The sequence below is a fragment of the Hippocampus zosterae genome, chromosome 1, assembly GCF_025434085.1.
Source record: "Hippocampus zosterae strain Florida chromosome 1, ASM2543408v3, whole genome shotgun sequence".
NCBI lineage: Eukaryota > Metazoa > Chordata > Actinopteri > Syngnathiformes > Syngnathidae > Hippocampus > Hippocampus zosterae.
The window spans coordinates 7373564-7397650 of record NC_067451.1 but is presented as its reverse complement, the minus strand read 5'-3'; the positions used below and the strand labels follow the sequence as shown (position 1 = coordinate 7397650).

The following is a 24087-nucleotide window of genomic DNA, read 5'->3' as shown; positions in this document are numbered from 1 at the left end:
TTTTGTATTGTAGATTGATGTTGGAGAACCTGCTGAACAAAGTGAACCATCTCGGGTAACAGGACAAAGGCGCACGAGTTTTATATGTTTCTTCCTGTACATTGTGTTCATCATTTTATTTTAGAAAGACACAAAGAGACAAAAAGGAAGTCAAATCCTGCTGATGCTGGTGAGACCGTAGTATCACCGTGTTTTTCTACCTGGCTTTTGCTATTCTTCCTTCCACCAGGTGCAAAGCTCAAGAGCTTAGTTTTAGTTTTTAATTTTCAGTTTGCACTCATCATGACTCTAAAACATAGCAGCACATTCAAAATCCATCTGGCATTCAAAGCACTTTTGGAGCAATATACGTCTACATGCGAACATGCGGTGGTAATAGAAGTACAGATGCTCGCAGGTCATTGTTCGGCCCCGGCATCTTCCCCATGTTTTCCCACCTGTGCAGGGCGGGGTCGTAGCGGTGGAGCATGTTCGTGTCGCTGTAGTCCTCTTGACTGTAGCCGCCCATAACGTACAACTTCTCCTCCAGAACAGCACTTGCCGCCCCCACATGAGGCACCGACAGGGCCGAGAAAGCGTTCCACGAGTCTGTGGCTGGATCGTACACCTCGCAGGACAGCTGATCTATCGCGATCTGGTTAGCATCTGCTGTGATCCCGCCTGCCACGTAAAGGCGGTTGTCTAAGGTTTCCATGCAGTGGTGAGCACGTGCTTGAGACATGTTTGCCATGTAAGTGCTGCCTTTTTCTGGGTGGTACACAAACAGAGATGCCAGGCACTGATTGTTACTGTTCAGTCCTCCTGAGATGAAGATCTGCCTTTTTAAAACGTTGGCCACGTGTCCACCGAGGGTCAGATCCAGAGGCCGAGCAAAGCTGAAATGGAAAATTTGTGAAAACAATTTCACAACAACCATTCTACTCCGGCGACAATACATCCAAAAGTCTGGAACGTTTTTAGCAGTGTAAGTGAGGAGTTTCACTTTAAGCTACATTTGTTAGCATTTGTTAATTATATCCTTACCTCCAAGAGTTAGCAGCAGGTGAGTAGCATTCCACGCTGTCGTCGTAATCAAGGTGACAGCGACCCCCGATGGCATATATGTTTTCATCGATCACCACTGCAGAGAAAGAGCACCTCTTCTTTGCCATGTCGGCCATTCTGTCCCAGCTGTTTTGGAGTGGGTCATACCTGTAGTGAAAGGATGATTTATAATCCCATCTCAGAAACTAAATACAGTGGTACCTCGATTTACAAACGTCTCCTAATACGAAATTTTCAAGTTACGAAACGCCGCAACAGGAAAATATTCTTCCTGGCCTCCCATTGGCTAAGAGGGACCTCTACCGAATGTGTCTTTGTGTGTGTATATAGATAGATACGTCTCTCTGGAGCGTCCTCGTCATTCACCCCATGGACCATGTGGCGTTCCAATAGTTTTACGTAAATGTGAATCACTCAGATAAAGTGTTCACCAAGCCGGCAGATCGCTCACTATGCTGATGTTTGCCTTGGACATTTTCGAAGGATTGTTAAAAGCCGACAAAAGCAAACGTCCTTGGATCAGTTCCTGGCAAAACCCCAGGCAAAAACTACTTCTGAGAAAGAACATGAACTCAAGAGGGCAAAAAACGATGAGGATGCAGTTCAAAGTTAAATGACCATCATTTCTATTCTGTACTCTCTTCTTTGTTTTTTACATTGTGCACAATTCTCATTGATTGTGCAACAATCTAATTGAAACATGTCTTGTTACATAATTTGATGCATTTTTATGCTTTGGAAAACATTTATGTCTGAATTTTGGGGGCTTTGGAACGGATTAGGGCATTTACATGGAAAATGTGTCTCGACTTACAACATTTTCTAGTTCAGAAATTTCTCCCAGAACATATTAATTTTGTAAGTAGAGGTACCACCTATTCAGACTTGCCTACCCGCCTTAAATCTTTCTTTCTTTATTTATTATTTTATCTGTGTTTTATTATTGGTCTTGGCTGTACAGTGTCCTTGAGTGTTGTGAAAGGCGCTTACAAATGTGATGTATTATTATTATTATTATTATTTGAACCTGAAAGAGGCCCTTTTGACAGGCTTCACCTGTAAACGGAGTTCAGGGTGTCTTCTGTGCCGTAGTACTTTTTCCCACCAAACACGTACAGTTGGCCTTTGACCACCGCGGCCTCATGACAGAACCTTGCCGAATCTGGCAGCTCACTCAACCGCCTCCACTCCATCGCCTTTCTTATTCCCGTGTGGTTCATCAGGGAATTCCCGAACCAGACTTCTCTGCTCATACATCGTCTACCCAGGTCCTCGGAAATCTGGTCACCTCCGGTCAATACTAGAATCTCTTTAGGCAGGTAGATGCGCCACTGACTCTGTGGTCCCACCTCGTTGGAGCAGAAATGTTCCCATACTGCTTCATAGAGGTCCGCCAGCTTGTGTTCAGACCACAGGCGCATCGACTGAACCTCTTTGAATTCCTCAAACGTCATGAGTGGGAAGTGGATGGTTTTCATGAGCTCCCTGGCAAGTTTTAGTCTGGTCTTGGGCTTGGCTTGGATCCAGCCCGCCACCGCCTTGAACACAACCAGCTCCGATGGAACACAAAGCGAGTGGCTGTTCAGGTATCTCAAGAGCTGTTTGGCTGGAAGGTCTTTGAACTTGGGGGTGCATGCCACCTTTTGGAATTGTCGCAACACAAAATCTTCGGAGGCTTCGAGAAGCGGCGCTACCTGGTAAGCTTCGGCGAACGATACCACATCCAAGCAAAAGTCCGCATTGAGTTCTCGTTGCAAAAAGTCGAGGGTCAAGGAGAGCGCCGGCTGGTACTGAAACTGCAGGGATGTGCTGCTGATCTCAAACACGCAACTCCAGCTGAGGGGGAGGGTGCCACTGTAGGAGGCTTCAATGAGAACCTCCAAGTCTGAAGCCGACAGGAACGGAAGACTGATGCGGGACTGAGAGGACTCTTTCATCCCTGAGCTGAACATTCCACGGAAGAAGTCACTGCAGGCTGCCAGGATGACTCTGTGAACTGCAGGTACGACAATAAGACTTGACACGGGGTCGAGAATGTGGGTTGGAATGTTTTTTGGGGTTCGCTACTCACCAGGAAGCGATGCTCCGATGGCTTCGAGAACAACATTGCAGCCCACTCGGTCCTTCCACATCTTTCTAATCCAATGAAGACTGATGGCCATTTGTTCTTCAGCGGAGATGTTGCCTTCCTCTTGAGTGGTGGCGGAGGTCTTCTCCTGCTGCTTGCGGAGAAATTCCAAGACTCTGTGGGAACCCAGGGCCTGAGCTGCAGTTTCCACATGCGGCACCAAGTCCTCCTCCAGATGGCATATGCGTCCGGTGTAGGCGAAGTCCACGATGGCGTCCAGCCCACGGAGGTCCACGTCTGCACCCAAGGAAATGGAGTACCTGCGTTCCCCCTCACCCACACTGTGTTTCAATTTATTTTTGACCAGGGAGCTGACAGCTCCCATGACGGTGGAATGTAGGCGGAGTCTCCCGCCATCATTTGTTCTGAGAGTGAGGTCGGTGAGCAGAGCTGAGTCTCGGAAAGCCGTCAAGGTGCGAAACATCTCCAGGTGGTGCTCCTCTCTGCGGTACATCTTTATGTTGTGTGCATCTTGGTCCTCCTCTGAGCAACCTGCTTCGTCATCATCACTCGACTCCTCCTGCTCCTCCTGATCCACTTCTTCATGGCTTTTCCGTAACACGGTGGCCATCGTCTCATCTGCCCCAGCTTCTCCTCCCTTTCTTAGAGCGCCCAATGTTTCATTTTGCCACCTTCTGCCATCTTGCGGTCGTCTAAAAACATGCTCCTCGTGGCATACACGTTTCTTCTCATCTTCTCCCGTCCTTCCCGAGCTTCTCCGCTCCAGCTCCTTTTGACTTTTCCCATTCCAAAGTGGACAGTCGCCTTTTCCCAGGTTCTCATGGACAGGAAGCCGTTCATCCTCCGTCGCTTCAACCTCCTCCCTCATTTCTTTGTCATCCTTATTTTTCCCTCCTGCCTCCTTTTCCTCCTCATTTTCATCAACAATCTCCCTGCTAGCTCCCATCACTTCATTGACTTTCACCTCCTCCTTCTCCTCCACCTCCTTGTTTTCAGCTCCCATCTCTTCATCCACCCAATTATCGTCCACCCCGTCATGCTTCACTCGCACTCCAGTGTCCTCCTCAGTCTCCTCGATCACGTCCACCCTCGCCCAGCGCCTCACCCTCTGCTCCACCTTCTTCCTCCATTGCTCCCGGTCCGGCTGCAGCTGTGGAATCGCCACCTCCATGGAGCTCAGTCAGACTCCAAACATCAACCTGTCGCAAAGTCTTCCCAAAATTTCTGCCCTGTCCCGTTCTGGTTTCATTCGATAGTCCACCGCCTCTCTCTCCTTGCTCTCCTCTCAAGTGCATGTCATCGTCCCAGTGAACAAACATGTTGCTATATTGAGGGCAAGCTAATTAGAACCCCGGCTTGTCTGAGGTGCTAATGTTACTCGTGGCACTTCACGTCGGAGCTTATTGCACTGCAGCTTTTATATCCAAATTCATTTGACCCACTTAAAGCGAACCATTCAGACTTAGGGACATTTGGTCCCCAGCCAAAAATCTCTCCCTTCTTGTCTGGCATATTTATCCCTAACCATAAGACTGCAGGATCTTTAGTCATCGTACAGAGGAGGTTGAGGGGGGGGGGGGGGGGGGTTCACATTGCTCCTGTGCATCCAAACACTGCGGAATCTAGGTCAAGGATTGAGAGGCGTGTGGGCGCCCCGGAGACCAAGCAACACATTTACACCTGTTGTTGTGGTATAGGAAGCTAACAGCTGGCTAGCTCGGGCATTATACGAACGGATGCTATTAGCTCACCAGAAGCTCGTAAATTCATTTTGTGCTCACGTGAATGTGGTCCGGTCCATTTCTTGTCAATGATTTGAAAGCCCATATGACAATCTGCTCACAGCACCTTCGCGGGGCTTTAAGTTCTCGTTTGGGCTCCACAATAACAAGATCGCAATACGGCAACGGTTGCTGCCGTGCACTTTGGCTTGTCACTCAAAATTTGTAGGTATTTTATGTATAATTGCTGCAAAGACACACGCAGAGGAGTCTGAAATGTAACCGGGGTCAGGGTTTGAAGGAGTTCATCACCGGGGAAGGTTGTTAACGCCCTCGCAGCTCCGAAGGCCACATGTTTGTCAACAAGAAGACTGGCGGGGGTTCCGATCCGTCACTGTGACGCTCTGGAAATAGATTCACTGGCCACTTCATTAGGACATTTATAGACACAGTCTAATTTGATCTAATGCTCGGATAATCATGTTCATTTTTGTGCAGCCATTACCACGTGATGTCAAATTTTAAAAAAGTCATTTTATTGAAACTCTGTTGACCCGTCGAAACACTTAAAATGAGGATTAAAATCACAGTTTTCCCAACAACCAATTTTTTTTTCCAGCAGGCGTTATTAAATCGTTTTAAGCTACGAGTGTACACGATGGGAGGGGAAAAAAAGTTCTAAGATGGCGCGCATTTCCTGCTATTGCTTCTTAAATCGGGTCTGGTTGCGCTTCCTGAAGAGGGCGATGGGTGGAGCTGAGATGGTGACAAGGACATCAAGGGGGCGTTTCTCAGCGCCGCGCCGAGTCGCACAGTCGAAACCGAGGAGTTGCATAGTCGTCGTTGTTGGGAGGGCGCATCTACTTTGAAGTCAAGGTGAGGCGGCTCTGATCAAAATCGTCAACCGAGACACATGAAGGTTCTGATGTTTGACGTGGACACGCAAAAAAAAAAAAAGTTTCATGTTTGTGCTTGATCCCATCGGACTCTTCGCTCGGCTTGTCAGGTTCTGACCCACGGGAGCAGGAAGGACGCGATGGCGGCAACGAGGGCGAGCAAGAGGACAACCAGTGGGGGTGCAAGGGGCGGTGCCCACCCGCACGTGTGAGCTTCCGGGCCCGTTTCCGTCTGCGTGTCCGCACCGTTTCTGGAGATGACGAGCGGCCTCACCTGAGAGATGCTCTCCTGCGCAGACGTCACAAGAAGTGAGGTTTGCAGACATTGCGATAGAACACTTTCGAGCTATCGATTTTCTCAGAGCTTACTGATGAACTGATCATTTGAATCAGATCTGCCAGAGGGGGGAAGTATAATATGCTGGATGGGGTCCCTCAAGGACCAGGGTTGGACACCCCTGATTTCAACAAAGATAGGCTATTTGCCACCACTTTGTGGCGTCTCGGTGTTGACGAGCTATGTCGAGGTAAGTTGAGGACTTTCATGCTGCTGTCGTGTGGCATTTTAGCATCAAGGAACTGTGTTGGAGTGAGTTAGGGAGTTTCCATTTGATGAAAAATCATTCTTTGCCACCCTCTTGTCATCTTGGTGTCAAGGAATTATGTAGGAGTGAGTTGAGGACTTTCATTTGGAGAAAAGCAGTCATTCTCTTGTGGCACGTCAATGTTGAAATAAGGTGGAGTTTCATTTACACAAAAATGTCAAAATAAACTTTTTTAGGGTGCGATGTCAGCGACTGCGGGATTTTCTCTATTTGTGGCAGGACCTCAATGCAATATGGGCTGAATCTGCAATTCGACCTCTTTGGAAAGGCAATAAATCGTTCAAACTGTTTGGCTATAAATGACTTGTCTCGGGTATTCTCTGTCACAAGTGTCAAATCCAGATCCAGAAAGGAAAAATCTTGCCACAGTTTGGCTTTCGTCACAGGTGCTTCTGTCAGATGGGTAGAAGTGAAACGATAGCAAGGTTTTTCCTTTCTGGACCTGGATTTGCCCTCTATGTTCCCTGAGTGAGTCATTTCATCCTAAATATACATGTAAGACTTACTTCAAGGATGGTCCGGCTGCGCGTCCTGTCCGGACTGAGCCGCAGGTTCCACCGATGTGAAGCGTGAGAGAGGCCGCCATCGTCTTCGCTCTCCGTGGTATCCTGCCGAGCCAGACGCTGCCGTTTGCGGCGCCGTGAGCTGATTCGCTGGAGCGAGCCGGGCTCTTGGAGCCTAGAGGTAAGATGTTATCGGAAAGCAGTCAGGTCACAGCTGGCAATCTCTGTTGGAGCCGATGGGTGTGAGCGGCGCCACCTGCAGTCGGCGTCCTCGATGTCAGCGTCTGCGTCGCTTTCTCCCTGAGGGTCGGACAGCACGCACTCCTCCTGCGTATGTGGAGACGTTAACGTTAATTTTGGCGCTACTGCAGGGAAACTACGAGGTCAGACGGACAACGATATAAAATCAAGTGTTTTGTGCTTTTGATGCGTTTCGAGGGTACCTCGGTTCCGTATCCCTCGGAATAACGGGTCATGGTGACTTGAGCTGAGTTCACCTGGTCCTGCCAATCACACAAGGAAAAAATATACAGTAGAGCATGCAAAAATATTTAATTATAATAGTCAATAATCTTATTGTTTATAATCCATGTGACATCCTGAGTTTAACACGTGTCTTCAGGCGATAAGGTCGTTAACCCAATAGCATAATTGCATAAGTAATGGTGTGATCCGTGAGCCGTATCTTGTGATATCCATAAGAATCACTGCATAAATACGATTCAGCTGTATTCAATAGTACTAATATTAGTAGTGTTTTAGGTTTTAAGTTAATAACATTTACATTGAGTATCAAATACCGGTTTAGGTTTAAAAATGTAATTAGATACCATTTGGATATCAAATATATGTACGGTACATTTTAAATGTAGTTAATGTGGCTAATGTTCAAACGGTGCACTATTTTGGAGTGGTTTACAATTCTAGTAAATACACTTTTTCGTAAGAGACCTCGTGTCTCGATTTTTTTCTAATGTTGGTCCATTAAGGTGATACTTGGAGAGAAAGTGTTTTTAGATGGTATGGTGTAAAAACGTTCGAGATCGACTGGCTCATTAAACTTACATTAAACTCACAATATCACTTAAAAAATACCAATGCGCTTGCTCATAAAAAAAAAAAAAAAAAAAAGAACAAACAAGCAAACTGAGTAGGTTAGAACTGATGAACAGAAAGAAACTACTCGGTTAGGGCAAAATCGAGGTAACCACGAATTATTGTTACAGTTATTTTTTTTCTTATTTTCTGAAAACGTTCAAATATGAATTAGGCAGCTCTGAGATTGGGGTAACGACATGTGTCCTCCTGTCGGTAACATGTGTCCTGCTGTCGTTTACGTGCCGCACTCGCGTTACGTAACAGGCAACTTTTCACATCAGGACCAGACGCCGAATGATGGCGCGAACGTTACAAAGTCCCATTTAGCACAAAACGGACCGCATTTCTCGACTTTCACACGAGCCGAAAATCCCAAAAGGGAATCATTTGACGCGGTCACAATTTAAATAAAAAATATAGTCGTGAATCTTACCTCGAAGACATGTGGAACACGGAATACGACCTAAACCCTAAATGGAGTCTGGTGCTTGAACTCTTAACGTACGCACGCGACGATGTTTGACATTGTCGCAAATCCCTCGTGACGTCACTCGTATAGATGATTGACAGTCCAGGCCACGGGGATATCAGCGTGATACAGGCCGGAAGTGCGTAGGAGAATCAATGTATTTCAAAATAAACCGTAACGCGGACGCTCATGCAATAAATGTACTTTTCTAACGTGATGGAGTCCGTCGTTTAGATTCTAAGCCTCATTGGCGAAGCTAAATCAATCTTTTCTAAAGTTTAGAGAAAGCAAACATCCCAAATTCAGAAACGTACAGTATGTCCGCTATGAAATAGCTCCACGAGTTGTTTCATGAATTCAGTCAAGCTTTCAACATTCAGTAAACTTTGTACAAGCACTTTGGTTAAAAAGGTCAAATAACTTTTAATTTAGACTGACTTTCTCTTGAGGGTTCCCAATAAAAGAAGGCAAAGTGTATGAAGGGAGGCTATATGACAGAAGGCGGTGGTGTCATATGGGGTGTTTTGACGCGCATTGATTGGCAAACCTCTCAAATAAATTACTCTACTCTGGTCTGAGAGGAGTGACAGTTGGATTGGTGAAAAGGAGTCATGTGACACAAATCTCATTGCTGAACCAAAATTGCAACATCAGCCCCATGTTTTCTAAGCTTTTCCATTTTTAATTCTATTTATTTAAGACGTTACAGAAAAAAACTGTTGCTGAACCTAATCCATGATTAATTAATATTACTGAAAATGTTGCTGTATTGCATTATTATTATTATTAGTAGTAGTAGTAGTAATATCGTCAAGTGCACCTCTTCAGCCTGACATTTACTCTCACGTCATCTCATGGGGGCATGAGAACAGCAACATATTGGGCACCAGCAGCTGTCAGTCAAGTGACAAATAGAACAATTGTTCCTTGATTTACAAGTAAATTTTTTCCCGATTACTAGCTGTTACTCTGTTTTGCGTGTGTGCGATTTCGTGCTGCAGGCCAGAATTTGACATTCGATTATGTTTTCAAAAAATGCAACAAAAAAAATCCTGTATTTCATCCTTAGAAACAGAATTAAAAAATGTGCTGCTTTTGGCATTAAGAGTACATGATGCATAAAGAAATCCAATTGCTAAATGCAAAATAGTGAAATGTTCTCTTTTTTTAGAATGCAGTTGGTAGCACTAATCTCTAATGGTTGGTTCCATATGGCAGCACTCGTCAGAGCGTTTTGTTGTGTCACTGCATGAATATTCATTAGCGCAGCTTCCATCTTTGGAAAGGAGGTTATTGGCAAGTGTAAATGATTCATGCGGCTCAGCAGGGCGGTGGGCGGAGGGGCTTGTCGGGGATTTTAAGTAACAGAACTGAAGGAGATAAATGCGACGTCACGGGTGCTTAAAGTAGGTCAGCCATCAAGTTGTGATGTCACATCGGAGTCAGCCGGTGACCACGAACAGCCCCCTCCTATTTTTCTTCTCTCTTTCTTAGAAGGAAAAAAAAAGATTGCCCAGCGTCCTACGCCTTTTTTATATGAAGCTGTCTCTGCAATCAAGCTCCTTAGCTTCTGCTTACACCATTCACATGGAGAGCTGCACTAAGTCTATAGACTTCATCTTTTCTGAGGAGAACTCCTTTCTTGTCTCTAGACCCCGCTCCCCCAATTAAAAAAAAAAAAAACACCCCAAGACCCATTGCCCCCCCGCACTCTCCTGTACAGTGCTAAAAGAGGACGGTGATGCAAAGTTATGGTGAAGCTATTTTTTATTTCAGTTGCAGCATCAAACAATCCCACTGGGTGTCCTCAATGCGTGTACGTGTTTGTGTGTATGTGTGTGTGTGTGTGTGTGTGTGTATGGACGGGGGGGACGCGTTTTTTTTTTATACGAACCAGAGGTTTATTAGAGTAATGCCAACGCTGCATGAGAAGTGAGGCGAAACAAACGCACCCTCGCGGCTTATCGACCCATCAGGCAAAAAGTGTCTCCTGTCAACATATGCTAGCATCAATTAGTTTAGGGCCTTGTCTGATTATGGTGGCACTTGGCTCGTTGCCATGGTAACAAGAGTGGATTTTTTTTTCACCTTGCAAAAGTCCATTTAATCCTTGGCTGAAACCTTGCAAATGCGCAGATGCTGGAGATGGGAAGCGGCAGCAGCATGGTTAAATTGTCGCTTGACGCCCGATAAAGCAAATGTCAACTTTCTGAACTAAACCCCCCATTTTTCGCTTCACTTCAGTAGAAATTGTGCCACTCCTTCTTGGTGTGCGTACCGTGGCCACCTGGGGGCAGTATACAACAGATATAGAGACTCCCCCCAAGAAGAGTTTCACAACTGACTCAGCACAGTGCAGGTTAATATTATTCATTCATCTTCCGAGGGGCTTGATCCTGACTATGGTCCCGGGGGCTGCTGGAGCTTATCCCAGCTGTCTTCGGGCAGTAGGCGGGGGACACCCTGAATCGGTTGCCAGCCAATCGCAGGGCACACAGAAACGAACAACCATTCGCACTCACACCTAGGGACAATTTAGAGTGTTCAATCAGCCATGTTTTTGGAATGTGGGAGGAAACCGGAGCACCCGGAGAAAACCCACTCAGGCCCGGGGAGAACATGCAAACTCCACACAGGGAGGCCGGAGCTGGAATCGAACCCGGTACCTCTGCACTGTGAAGCCGACGTGCTAACCACTGGACTACCGGGCCGCCCGGCTAATATTATGATCATGATTATTATTATTTACAAAAGGTAAAGAATATAAATGTCGAGGCTAACTAGACAATGTTTGACACCGTGTGCTGATCACATGTGTTTACACAAGGTCAACTCTCAGGCACACGCGTGAATGGTGTGCGACACACGCGAGGTGTGTCGTGGTGGGTTGTGCGTGGGTTACGTCACTCGAGGACTCGTTAATCTGACCGAGCGGGACAGCTGGCAGCCTGCGTCCGGCAATGTCCAACACGGTTGACATGTGTACATGTTTATTTTATATTATGGATTTATTTACACACAAGGATTTCATTTGGTTTCAGATTGCAAGCTGGGGGTAATGTGTAATGCGCAGCCCTTAAACACAACACATGCACACACGTGCACACGCGTACACACACACACACACACACACACACACACACACACACACACACACACACACACACACACACACTTGTCCAGCATTTTTCTTGTTAGTTGTACAATTTTTTTTCTTTTTGTAATACAAAAAAAATAAATGCAATTAAAATTTAAAGTAGCCTTTGCAAACCATATTTAAAATATTTTCATGCATTGTACAAATTGTTGTATACAATTAATTGTCCAATTTCTTTATGTGGTTTAATATCATTTATTATATAACGATAGTTTATCTGCGTGCTAAACAAGGCTGGACTGTACCACCACCGGGCTGAAAATAAGGGTGGGGGGGTTTGAGGGGCTCCTCGGGACGCGTAAACCCTTTTCATACTCGCACGCGCGGGCACGGCACGCAGTGTTCATGCACGCGCTTACCTCCGCCGAACTATACAATAAACCAACTGTGAGCTCTTTGTGGTGCATGTGAGGACATAGAACTTGCAACCCCCCACAGAGTCCTTTCCATGTCGCCTTTTGATTGACGGGCCCAGCCAGCCAGCTAGCCAGCCAGCCCCGCCCCCTCCCTCTTGTGCAGAACTCCGTTCCCGCTGCTGGAGAGGCAAACAAGACAGGACCGGAGCGGAAACCATCGCGGGCGACTTGAGGCACACTCTATTGGCACCAGAACCCGTGTGGAGCTCGTTTGACAGACTTGGATTTGTTGTAAGGCGTTTCGTTAAGGTTGCGCCGCACAAGCTGGTAAGATGACCCGGATGTAGTCGCTGTGATGCTGCGCATGATGGAGAGCTAACTGGTAGCGCGCGTGAGAGATATTTGTATATGTATTAATGCATGTCAGTGTACCCCCTCCCCCACATGAAACCCTCTTTGTCCAGCTCCCATGTGTGAATTTATTGACGCGCACACGTGGCTAAGCACCCCTGCGATCCCCCCCCCCCCCGCCCCTCCACCACCATCATGACAGCTGCAAATAGGTCACTATTGACATTCTCCTCTTGCATGAACTTGAACATTTGAAGTAAACAGCGTGCACGCGCTTGCAGCATCATAAAATTGTGCTCAGCTCCCAGAAGTTTTTTTTTGTTGTTGTAGAAATTTGCTTTAGTGGGTTTTCCAGAGGTGATGGGAGGCATTTGGGGAGAAGTAGGGGGGAGGGGGAAAAGGGGGGGTGGACTGTTAGGGCCAGAACACACAATGGTCTTCAATGTCAAATGGGGGTGTGTCTCAGTTGTCCACCTTTTCAGAGCCGGCTGTGAGCGGGGAGGGGGGGGGGCGAAGAGAAAAACGCTGCACTTGATTTGGATGAAGGGACACACGCACACAGACTGTTTTTCAGCAAGCGCGTGCACGCACATTCCGTGAGTCATGCCGCATTTGGAGGCTCTCACACACATATGCACAGCGACTCACCCTCTTACGAAGTGCAGGGGGGAACTTGCTGTTGTTTTATTTAACAGGCCTGCTAACATTGTTGACGAAAGGGAAAAAAAACTGTGGCCTACTTCTCACCAGGACACCGTTTGACCTTCAGATGACCTGTGCTTTGAAGAGGGAGGTCTGTTTTCTCTTGATAGGGTGGTTGCACCTGCCATGTTGAAAGTGAAAAGCAGCACAATTGAAGTTATGTTCACCTCAGTGCTTCTAATTGTAGTCAGGATTTGGGCAAAGAAGAGGTGCGCAGGGATTGGAGCAAATCCTGATCTGTTGGCTGGACCTGTGGTAATATTTCATTCTGCAATGTTTGCTCAGCCAATAGCGGCGAGCTTGAGGGAAACCGTGACTGGCTTGTGGACCTTAAACACTTTTCATTCTTGACATTGTACCGCGTGGGGTCGTTTTACATCCTGCAAAGTCCGTCTTGGGGGTTTGCTGTAATTTGAGCTGTTGAAGTTCAGGATTGCCTCTGTCGGTGTTCGGCTTCAGGAAGCCTACGTGAGGAAAGCCATCTCACTAGAGTCTTGGCTCAGACTTTGTTTGACATTGGTAGATCAGCAAGTACTCTGGGTGATATGCACAGAGGTATGTATGATGGACTAACGATGCCGCTTACTCGTCGCACCAAGAAATTAACCCTCGTAGTCCACCGCTTGCGATAAATGTAAAATGATGTCTTTGAATCAAAGGCAAAGGCATTCGGAAAAACATGCGAGAGCTGAAACGTATGGGGGGTTCTAAAATGGACTAAATTTCATGACGTCATCGGCTGATAATTCTCAGGCATTGCAGCAATAATAAAAAAGGTTTTGATTCCGTAATCTTCACAATTTACATATTTTGCACCATAGAGACCCATTATAATTCATATTTTTGAATGCATCGTAAACCTAATGTGTAAACATGCATTTCATGCGATTTTTACGTCAATCGCTTTGTTTTCGCTTGGACAGACGTATGCATGCCACATTGTTGGGTTGAGGTCATTCCAATTTGCAATCAAATCCTTTTTGCAGGAGGCTTCAAACCAATGCATTTTACATAAACACGTCCGGTCAGGATTGTTAGTAGGGCTTGGTTGGGACCTCCAGACACAAAATCTTTTTTCCTTTTGCAAAAAATAAAGAATAAAAAATCCCAAAGAACTAATAAAAACTATATATGTATGGATAGCACAGATGCCTTTGAACATTTTGAGTGTTTGAAAAAAAAAGAATGTTTGTATAACACAAAATACATCATTACAAAAATTGTAAAATGCGTAACTTAGGGTTTTTTTCATTTGAAGGACCCACGGGTTAAGGCAACGGTGGCCGTCTTGAGTTGCCACTCGCTAAGCGCACTTGAATACATTGATTTTACCGCAGCGTTTTCCCATTACTTTTCAGTCACCGTGGCGAAAATGCCACAGTGTGTGGCATACAGTTGTACCAATAAGTCTGGGAGAAGCACTACGTGCACTTTTCATTGGCAAGAATGTGATTATAAATTTTCGCTGATCAGGTATTCCTGCGAGGGCGACATGAAGATTCATCTGCAACATGTTGTCAGAACCATCAACAACAAAATGAAAGTAAAGCCCACCAGGACAAAATTAACTGTGAAATGTAAAACTAACTCTTGTAAGTTCAACATATTTAGACAATATACTCTGAATGGACAGTCGATGCAAACTGTGCAGTTCACTGACAAGGGTTTTCAGCTCAAATCAGACAGTTGTCAGTAAGAGTGGCAACGTAAGATGGCTGCCCTCTGGCATAATTCGCCGGCGGCAAACTGTTAGTCCATCTACAAGTCTGTAGTGATATGGCCTAAAATTCATATCAAGTGTAAATTGAATCTGGAAGCGTTTCTGAATGATTTCCTTAAATGTACAATGTAGATATTTCCAGAAAGTGATAGATTTATTCTTCTCTCTGCTCACAGTCTACATTTCACATGAGCTTAGCGCTTCTCGTGGCTTCTCTAGCTCCTTCTGTTTTTTCCCCAGCAGTTAGTCCTCGTTGTCCTTTAGTGATAGCACTTGTCATCTGATTTGCCGCCACAGAGGCGAGCGAGCATTAGTTGCTTAAAGGAAAGGAAGGCTAGCATTTAGCCACACCACCTAGCAAATCGTAGCTTGTAGCAGGCACGTGTAGATGTATGCCTGAAGTGGAGCAAGCTAACTTTGTGCCTAGCATTCCCCCAATTTGTGAGCAGATGGGAAAGCCGGGAGAATATTTGAGGTGGATGCGTAGATTAAACAAATAAATAAATCTAAAAAATTACAAAAAATGTCAGCTCCGTTTTGACACAGAGGCAGATATGATTGTGTTATCAAGTGTTTTTCTACCGAAGGTCAACTGTTTACTGTCTACCGCATCAACCACATATACTGCGTATCCCTCGTATGTGATGTGTTGTTGTTTGTGCATGTGAGAGCCACTGGCCTGGAGAGGGTGGGGAGGGGGGGTTGCTTGGGGTGCTCAATGCTTCTCCCGCTGGCTGGCATCCAGATGCTAGCGGGCCACAAAGCTGCTCTGTTCTCAGTCCTAACTGCCTATTAATAGTCCAATTTCCTGCACCGTTCTCAGGAATGCTCCGATTGTGAATCAGCCGCCGGTACGTTAGAAGTGTCAGAAAATAAACCATTTGGCATCCTGCTGGCAAATATGACCCATTGAACCATGATCGATTCCTTGCCATGGTGTCCCACATTTCCAAGCGACAGGAGTTGGCACCATGATGGCAAACATTACCGGCCTGATATTGGTTTTCCATGCGGAAGAAAATAAACAAGCTGTTTTTTTTTTTAAATCCCCGGTCTATGTAACTCCCGGGGGGCGGACTTGTGTATAACTGCTTTTACTCTCTTGCCAGTGTGTGTGGCCCGAGTGTCCCCATAGCAAAGAGTAGAGAAGAGAATGCAGGCTCTCTGCAGCAGAACCGCTCACAGGCGCCGCCGTGTTGTGAGCGTTAGGCCGATTAAAACGTGAGAGGATGTAAGGGGGAGCCGATTAGACAGAAGATCTGCGTTATCAGTGTGGGCATATGATCATCATCTTCACAAATTGCACATCTGCCTGCACAACTCATGATACGTCCAATTAAGCAGACATAGAGCTAAAGCCGCTCGAAAAACGGTCACATCAACAATCCAAATCATGGAAAGTCTTGACAAGGACCTTGATCATTCCCCCAAATTTTTTCTTTTCATCTCTGCTTGGCGCTAATCACTAATTGACTTTCATGAGCCTCTGCAGGAACTCTGCAACACGTACTGTGTGGGAGTGTGTGTGTGTCTGTTTAGCAGCACATTTTGACATTTTGGTGTCTTCTGCTTGGCCAGGACGAATCGCCATGACAACGGAGATGCAAGAGATCACCATCACGGAGGACAAGCCCCTGCTCACTGGTCAGGCCGACTCCAGCAAGGTCAGAGAGGACACAAGCACGCGTGAGCGCACTGTACACGCTGTGGCATTTCAATAAGCTGCCACGCTTTTGTGTGGTATCATCCTAGAGGACATTAAGTGTGTGTGTGTGTGTGTGTGTGCGTGTGTGTGTGCGTGTGTGTGTGTGTGTGTGTGTGTGTGTGTGTGTGATTCACACAAATGTGCTGCAGTGCTGGCTGGCTGTGATGCAGCTGGTTTGACGTCAAAGCCCTGGGGGAGTTGTGTTGGAGGGGGTTGGGGGTAGGGCTTTTTTGGTATTGCTTGATGCTTTGTAACCTCTCGCTACTGACCCCTGGTGGCAAAAGGAGGAAGTACAAGCCCACACAATCCCACCAGTCAGAATACAGCAGTGCCTTGTGCATTTGTTCCGAGACCACACTAGAATCTCGTCTTTCCCCATTGAAATAAATGGCAATAGATTAATCTAAGCCCCTCAATAAAACACCAAATAATATTGCACTCTGCAGTATTGTAATTTATGCAAAGCACCAGTACTAATAGCATAAATTAGTAGAAATGAAAGAATAACATTTTTGAATTCTAATGAATTCAATGTCCAGCAGGTGCTGCATTTGTCCACTAGAGTGCAGTATAATTCAAATATTAAACTCAGTAAACCGCAGTGATCTCAGTACATAACGCAACAACATTGTAGCTAGCTTTGTTTGACTCTCCGTGGCGTTAGCATATTTTATGTAAGGCAGGGGTGTCCAAACTTTTTGCCAAGGGGGCCAGATTTTATGTGGTAAAATGTCGGGGGGCCGACCTTGGCTGACATTCTTTACATTGAACAACAATATTGTTCAAGAAATTTTAGTAAGCCAGTCTGTTTCACATTTCCATTTTTATTTTAATTTCAACAATCTTAAGAATTTATTTTGGTTCATTTGAAACAGGTATATCACATGCAACTGCTTATTCACTTGACTTTTTCTTAAACAGAAGTCTCCTGAGTGCAAATTGATTGATTTGAAACATAAAATGTATCACCATGACTTTTCAATAGTCACAAAACCTTTGACTCGAACAACAGGGAAATGAACAAGCAATACACATATCCACAACTGCAAGGATCATTTGAAATATGACATATCAGTCAATATAAACACGGAGTGATGTCTTGTTAACTCGTGAGTGATGCCCTCTAGTGTCTAAATGCTATTACTCATTTAGTGAATGCTATTACTCATTTAGCCACTAGAGGGAAGCAGTACTCTATAAAACATCACTCGCCAGTCTATGAGACCTCAGTCAATGCAACACGTGTTCCATTGCGGCCAACCTGCGGGCCAGACGGCAATGATTTTATGACAGGGGCCGAGGGCCGGATGAAATTCGACCGCGGGCCGGATTTGGCCCCCGGGCCGGACTTTGGACATGATTGATGTAAGGCAAACTTCTGTCGTTTTTTTCAACGACACAACTTCTGACATTTTACATCAACTGGGGGCTAGTTGGTCTGTTCACAACTGTTCATTCTCTGTCTAATATCTGCTTGATGTAAAATGAGTTGCGTTGAGTTGGCTGCCACCATCCAGAGCCCAACTGACGAATAGCTTCAAATTTTGGCTCGCAGGAAAAAAGTCAACCGGGTGTCAGCGCGTTTCGAGATAAACGTGTTACTTGGGCCAAAGGGAAGTTGGGGTGCCCCGCTGTACTTTTGTCTTTCTGTTTTCATCAGGATGCTGAGCTGGCAGCCAGGATTCTCCTGGACCAGGGCCAGGTGAGAATGCCGCACGCCATGATCATAACGTGCGAGGAGGCGCGGGACGAACATGAACTCTTGCGCGTCCGTTTTTCAGGAGCATAGCGTGGAGACTCCTCACGGCGTCCTGCACGTGACGCTGCACGGCACACGGAACAGCCGCCGGCCCGCCATCCTCACCTTCCACGACGTCGGCTTGGACAGTGCGTGGCTCACTCGTTGCCGCTGCTGTTTTGTTTTTGTTTTTTTTTTACCTGGCCGCGCTCACTGTTCATGCCTCTCTCTCTGCCTTTGGCAGGCAAGAGCTGCTTCTTGCCGTTATTCAAGTTTGAGGAGATGCAAGAGATCGTCAAGAATTTTACCCTGATCCACATCGATGCCCCGGGTCAAGAGGATGGGGCAGCTGTTTACCCGGCGGGGTGAGCTCACGTTCACGTTTGTCTTCACGTAACCTTGAATTCTGTCTTTTTCACGGGATCTCAGAAGCTCGTTTGTGATTGCATTTTTGACTTGTCCCAACAGCTACCAGTACCCATCCATGGAGACCATCGCAGAGATGATTCCTGCCGTCCTGCAGTTTTTCAAGTAAGTGAAAACAAGCGAGCTCGCGAAGGTGTTGGCGCCTTAACGTGGGCCTTGTCGTCCCACAGCTTCCGTACCGTCATCGGAGTGGGCGTGGGTGCCGGGGCGTACATCTTGACGAAATTCACGGTGAGCGTCGACGGCCAGTCCCCTTTAAAGGGCCGTTGCCTCATTTTTTCTTTCTATCTGTGCGCAGCTCGCAAACCCAGAATCTGTGGAGGGTTTGGTTCTGGTCAACATTGACACAAACGCCCGAGGTTGGATGGACTGGGCGGCTCAAAAGGTAACTCGTGATGCTTCGTGGTGTTGTTTCGCTCCATGTTGGCAGTGGTGAACTATTCCAATCGATGTCTGCAGCTCATCTCTGTGACTTCTTCGCTCACGGAACAGATCATGTCGCACCTCTTCAGCCAGGTGCGTCTTATTCAGAAACACACACACACACACACACACACACACACACACACACACACACTGGGCCTTGTTCACAAATATGCATGTATGAATGTTTGGCTCATGCATTTTTGATTTGTGAATATGTTCTGTTCGATTCCCTGTCCATCGCACTCTTTGGTAAACATACTAGTTGAATCCAGTTCACACTGTGGAGTTGCACATTGTCAAGTGGGTTTGAATAAGTCGCCCCCCCCCCCCCAAACCCCCACCCTCCCGGGTTTGGTTGCTAAGGCAGTGGAAGAATGGGGATCATTTTGGAGATGGGGCAGCTTCTTCCGTATCTGGCAGTAAGGGCTCCGCAGCTTGTTGACGTTCAGTGTTGGAGCACACAAGATACTCCTCGTCCTCAGGAATTCCAACAATCTACCGCCGGGGGTCGGCAACCTGCGGCTCCGGAGCTGCATGTGATTCTTTAGCGCCGCCCTAGTGGGCTCCCTGGAGCTTTTTCAAAAATGTTTGAAAATGGAAAAAGATGGGCGAGGGAAATATATTTTTCTTTTAATTACATGACACATGACACAAACAGGGCAGCCCGGTAGTCCAGTGGTTAGCACGTCGGCTTCACAGTGCAGAGGTACCGGGTTCGATTCCAGCTCCGGCCTCCCTGTGTGGAGTTTGCATGTTCTCCCCGGGCCTGCGTGGGTTTTCTCCGGGTGCTCCGGTTTCCTCCCACATTCCAAAAAAAAATATGCATGGCAGGCTGATTGAACACTCTAAATTGTCCCTGGGTGTGAGTGTGAGTGCGAATGGTTGTTCGTTTCTGTGTGCCCTGCGATTGGCTGGCAACCGATTCAGGGTGTCCCCCGCCTACTGCCCGGAGACAGCTGGGATAGGCTCCAGCACCCCCCGCGACCCTAGTGAGGATCAAGCGGTTAGGAAGATGAATGAATGAATGAATGAATGACACAAACATTCTCAACGTTTTCCAATGCTGTAAAAATGTGTAGAATAAATATTAAATTTCAACATTTCTGTCGATGGAGATTTGCGTCATAGCCTGCGACACGCGTTTCTATGCGCAGGACGGGATGCCAAGCAGGTGGCTGTTGTTAAAAAAAACAAAACACGGCGCTTCATGTACAATTCACCGAGGGTACTGGCAAAAATTGGGAATCTGGAGGGCCGAGAGAAGCATTTTAAAATCGTACAGGTGAGCTACGATAGTTAACACACTGCAAAAGTGCGTAGCATGCCTCGTTCATCTTCGGGGCCGTGATGGCTGTTGCTCATTTTGGAATCCGTGTGTAAGTGCGTGTAATAACGGGTTGATCGTGGGAGGTTGGTTGATCGAAAAGTAGATCTTGGGTCAAAAAAGGTTGGGGCCCCCCTGCTGCACTGAAGGGGACAAAAAACATTTAATCATGAAGGCTTATTGTGTATTTGTAGCCTTGTATCATTTTGATAGCAGGCTAATATAGCTCATATAGATACATACAGCATGTGTTGCCTTCATTGTAAGGCTTATATAAGGCTTTTAATTTTTGGGGTCCTCAGGTGATAGCCCATCTGATTTTTTAAAATTCTTTTTAATTTTTTGACAACCGTACCATCCATCCAGCTGCCATACGCTTTGTCTCCTCCTCTGACACGCTAACCTCAATTTCCGATTTTTTTCATGATGGGCGCCGTCCTCTCACAACTCCAATGCGTGTATCATGCGCGGGGATTGTGTATCGCGTGGTCCCCTTCAGGAGGAGCTGTCATCCAATGCAGATGTGGTGCAGTTTCACAGAGAGCGCATCAACAAAGCACCTCACCTGCTCAACATCGAACTCTTCTGGAAAACCTACAACAGGTCATCTGACACACACACACACAAATGAAAATCCAAATGGCACCCACGGCAATCACATCTTCTTTATCCTCACAGCCGCAGAGATTTGAACCTGGACCGCAGTAGCACCTTCAAGTACCATTTTTATTATTATGACCAAAAGTCATCTCATTTCTCCTGATGATGAAGATGATGAATGTTTTCTCTCTGTGTGACCACTCAGGTGTCCCGTCATGTTGGTGGTGGGGGACCAAGCACCGTACGAGGACGCCGCCGTAAGTGCAGCGAGCGGCATGCCATTTCCTCGATCCGCTCGCGCTTCTCATGGTTGTTTGTCACTCGACAGGTGGAATGCAACAGCAAACTGGATCCCACCACCACTTCCTTCCTCAAGGTGATTTTCATGCTTTCCTTCTCTCTCACCGTCGTCGTCTTGACAATTTTTTCGCACCGTCGCTTGTTTTCTCAGATGGCGGACGCCGGCGGCCTCCCTCAGCTCACTCAGGTAAATGAAGTCAAATTCCAAATGTCACGACAGTGGTGCCTTGAGATGACTTTCAGTCAAAAAATGTTTTCTAGTTTCATTAAAGATTTAATTTTATTTTTGAATTTCGGATGCACTTTAAATCTTTTCTGGTACAGTTAATAAAGCTACCCCCTTGTTGTAAGTTTTTTTTAATTCTCTTATACGTTAATAAGGATACAGTGTTATGCAAGGGTGTACTGATAACAATTTTAGAAACAAATGATACTATTTATAGTCATGCAGGGTTTGGGGGGGGGCGTGAGATGTTTTCTTCTTCCTAGGGTGGAAAATAATTGAGAAGCGCTGCGCTAAGCTGACTTTCCCAGGGAAAATCTGTGGTTGTTTTCAAACACGCGTAATTATGTGGTTTCTGTTTTGTTTGGGAGTACATGTCAGCTGGGAGTGGCATTCGAGAGCTTGAAGCTTCTTTTTTTTTTTCATTTGTGAATCGTTGGCTGTGTGCCAAACTGCATTGAGTTCCCGGCAGGCACATGGTGTTCGTAAATATCCAAATTACGTCTTGTATCCATAAATATTTGCGTCGCTTACATCTCACGGCACCTCTGTACTTCCTGTTACGACCACGGGTGAAAAAACGCCCATTTGATGGGAAAAATCTTTGCCTCTGCAGCCTGCAAAATTGACCGAGGCTTTCAAGTACTTCATCCAGGGAATGGGCTACAGTAAGTGAGCGCCGCGCGCTTCCTTTCTGACCGCGTGTACCACGTGCGCGCTCTAACCTGCCTGCCTGGCCTCTGCGCCCACAGTGGCTTCATCTTGCATGACCCGCCTGTCCCGTTCACGCACCACCTCGCTGTCATCCTCGTACTCCATGGAAGGCTCGCGCTCGCGCACGCTGTCCCAGGGCTCGCAGGGGGGGCAGATGCCGCCCAGCCCCTCACAGACCATGGAGGTGTCCTGCTGAAGAGAAGGTGGGGGCGGACGGGGGAAGAAAGCCAAGAGAGACGGAAAAAAAGTCAAGACTGATGTGTTCCCATTATTGTCACCGCAATTCCCGTCATTCCCCGGCTAGGCAGGAGGAAAAAAAAAAGTGTAAAGGGGAAAAGGGGCAAACATCTGTCGTCCATATCCTCGCATCCCCGTTGTCCAAAAGAAAAGATTCTTTGTGAAGAGAGGGAGGTGGGCACAACGCGGCGCCCCGCTAGCTCTGTTGTTAGCCCTTTAATTTAGCACAAGTATGTGGTCGCTAGAGGCCCTAACTCATAGTCATAGTCCTAAAAAGAAGCTGACGACTGCTGTGTTGTACACAAAAGGTAGCCTATAGCAGAGATTATGTGTCTGGACAACCTTCCGAACTACTTGTTCTTTTCAACTCCCGCGCCGATTTTATGTTAGCATAATTGTGCTGTCAGGTTGTTCTGTCTTCCAGCCTCCGTTTGCCGTTTTTTTTTGTTAGCATCTGAGGAGATGGACAGGGAGTTTTGTTTTTTTGGTGGGTGGGGGGGGGGGGTATTGTTTTGGCTTTTTAATGCCGCTCGTTCGTCCAACGACTACTTGTAACATGCGAGCGCGCGTGGCGTCAGACGGCAAACATTGAAGACGCCAGTCGCTCGAAGAGTGCTTCCGGTTCCCCCAACGCTGTGTCCGGGATGCGCGGTGACGTCGCTACGTAGCACCAGGCTAAGCGTTCAGAAGGGATCACTGTGTTAATCTTGGTTTTTAAACTCTCTCGAAACCTCAGATACCTCTTAACGAAACCCAGCCGCCATACTTGAGTTTATATGCGTTCAAAAGAGACTCCACACAGCCTCCATGTACCACTAAAATGTCACTGCCAGCAATACGATAAGACACTTAAAAAAAAAGTGAACGACAACCAGTTCGTATTCTTTATTGGTTATACATGTCAATCCTTTCTCACAGGAAACTGGAGTTAAAATATCTGTAGTGTCGTGAACCTTCTTTAAAAAAAATCTAGCGGAGAAGAAAGTCACAGGAGTAAATGAAAGCTAAAGCACTGCCCGGAGGACCGTAAGGGATGTGTTCGACAAACGTACGTGGACTGAACCGGACACGTAATTAATTAAAAATAATAATAATAATAAGTTGTGAAGAAGAATTACAATGTTAAATGTGCCAGCCAAAGTGAAGGCAAAGAAAGTGAAGTGTAAAAGGGAAACTGAGCAGCTCTCACGTGAGGATTTAAAAATAAAATGGAGGTGTGACGTTTTGTCCATTTTCCTTCCTAATTGCATGTCTCATATTTTTGTGAATATTTCCCCAAATGCTCATTTAGTCTACCGAGTGTTATTTTACTAATTATTATTTTTGCTTTAGGCAAATTCATGTAATAAACTTTGAAAAGAAAATGCAATCCCATTTATTTGTGTGACAAAAAAATGTTTGTGTAACATAATGAGACTGAGATGAATAAAACCTTACAAAGAGCTTCTTGGCGTCCTTGAAAGTGTCAACATACTTTTTGAATCATTCATGAATCATTCAAATTCAATTGTCAATCCACGCACGTGCGTGAAAACAGCATTCGCACTGATTTGACCATTTGACTATTAAGTTGGTGTTTATCTTGAATTGAATTTTAAAATGGGGTGGAGGTTGGTCATTGCGAAAGAGCAGCAGGGCGAGGACAACCGGTCGGTTCGCATTGTGATCTTCCAGACTTGCTTG

The 24087-nt window shown here is 46.2% G+C and overlaps 2 protein-coding genes across 3 annotated transcripts; one reads left to right on the top strand and one right to left on the bottom strand.

Annotated features, from left to right (window-relative positions):
- Positions 1 to 9: 9 nt before the first annotated feature.
- On the bottom strand, positions 10 to 12013 carry LOC127599622 (kelch-like protein 33). Of its 2 annotated transcripts, XM_052063699.1 has the most exons (9): positions 8390 to 8599; positions 7302 to 7361; positions 7115 to 7185; positions 6862 to 7033; positions 5869 to 6039; positions 3116 to 5776; positions 2101 to 3040; positions 1024 to 1191; positions 10 to 875 (listed from the first exon to the last, which is right to left on the bottom strand). In XM_052063699.1, exons 6-9 carry the CDS (start codon positions 4302 to 4304, stop codon positions 353 to 355), a joined length of 2820 nt encoding a protein of 939 aa, XP_051919659.1. In that variant the 5' UTR covers positions 4305 to 5776; positions 5869 to 6039; positions 6862 to 7033; positions 7115 to 7185; positions 7302 to 7361; positions 8390 to 8599; the 3' UTR covers positions 10 to 352. The 2 variants fall into 2 exon arrangements, with proteins under 2 accessions (XP_051919659.1, XP_051919670.1); XM_052063710.1 differs by lacking the exon at positions 8390 to 8599 and adding an exon at positions 11942 to 12013 and having other exon boundaries at positions 3116 to 6039.
- Positions 11966 to 23847, top strand: ndrg2 (NDRG family member 2). Its single transcript, XM_052063926.1, has 16 exons — positions 11966 to 12265; positions 16290 to 16375; positions 18077 to 18118; positions 18198 to 18303; positions 18399 to 18519; positions 18623 to 18685; positions 18751 to 18811; positions 18879 to 18965; positions 19040 to 19096; positions 20830 to 20933; positions 21009 to 21047; positions 21136 to 21187; positions 21259 to 21306; positions 21382 to 21417; positions 22070 to 22121; positions 22206 to 23847. Exons 2-16 carry the CDS (start codon positions 16301 to 16303, stop codon positions 22361 to 22363), a joined length of 1101 nt encoding a protein of 366 aa, XP_051919886.1. The 5' UTR covers positions 11966 to 12265; positions 16290 to 16300; the 3' UTR covers positions 22364 to 23847.
- The last annotated feature ends 240 nt before the right edge of the window (positions 23848 to 24087 follow it).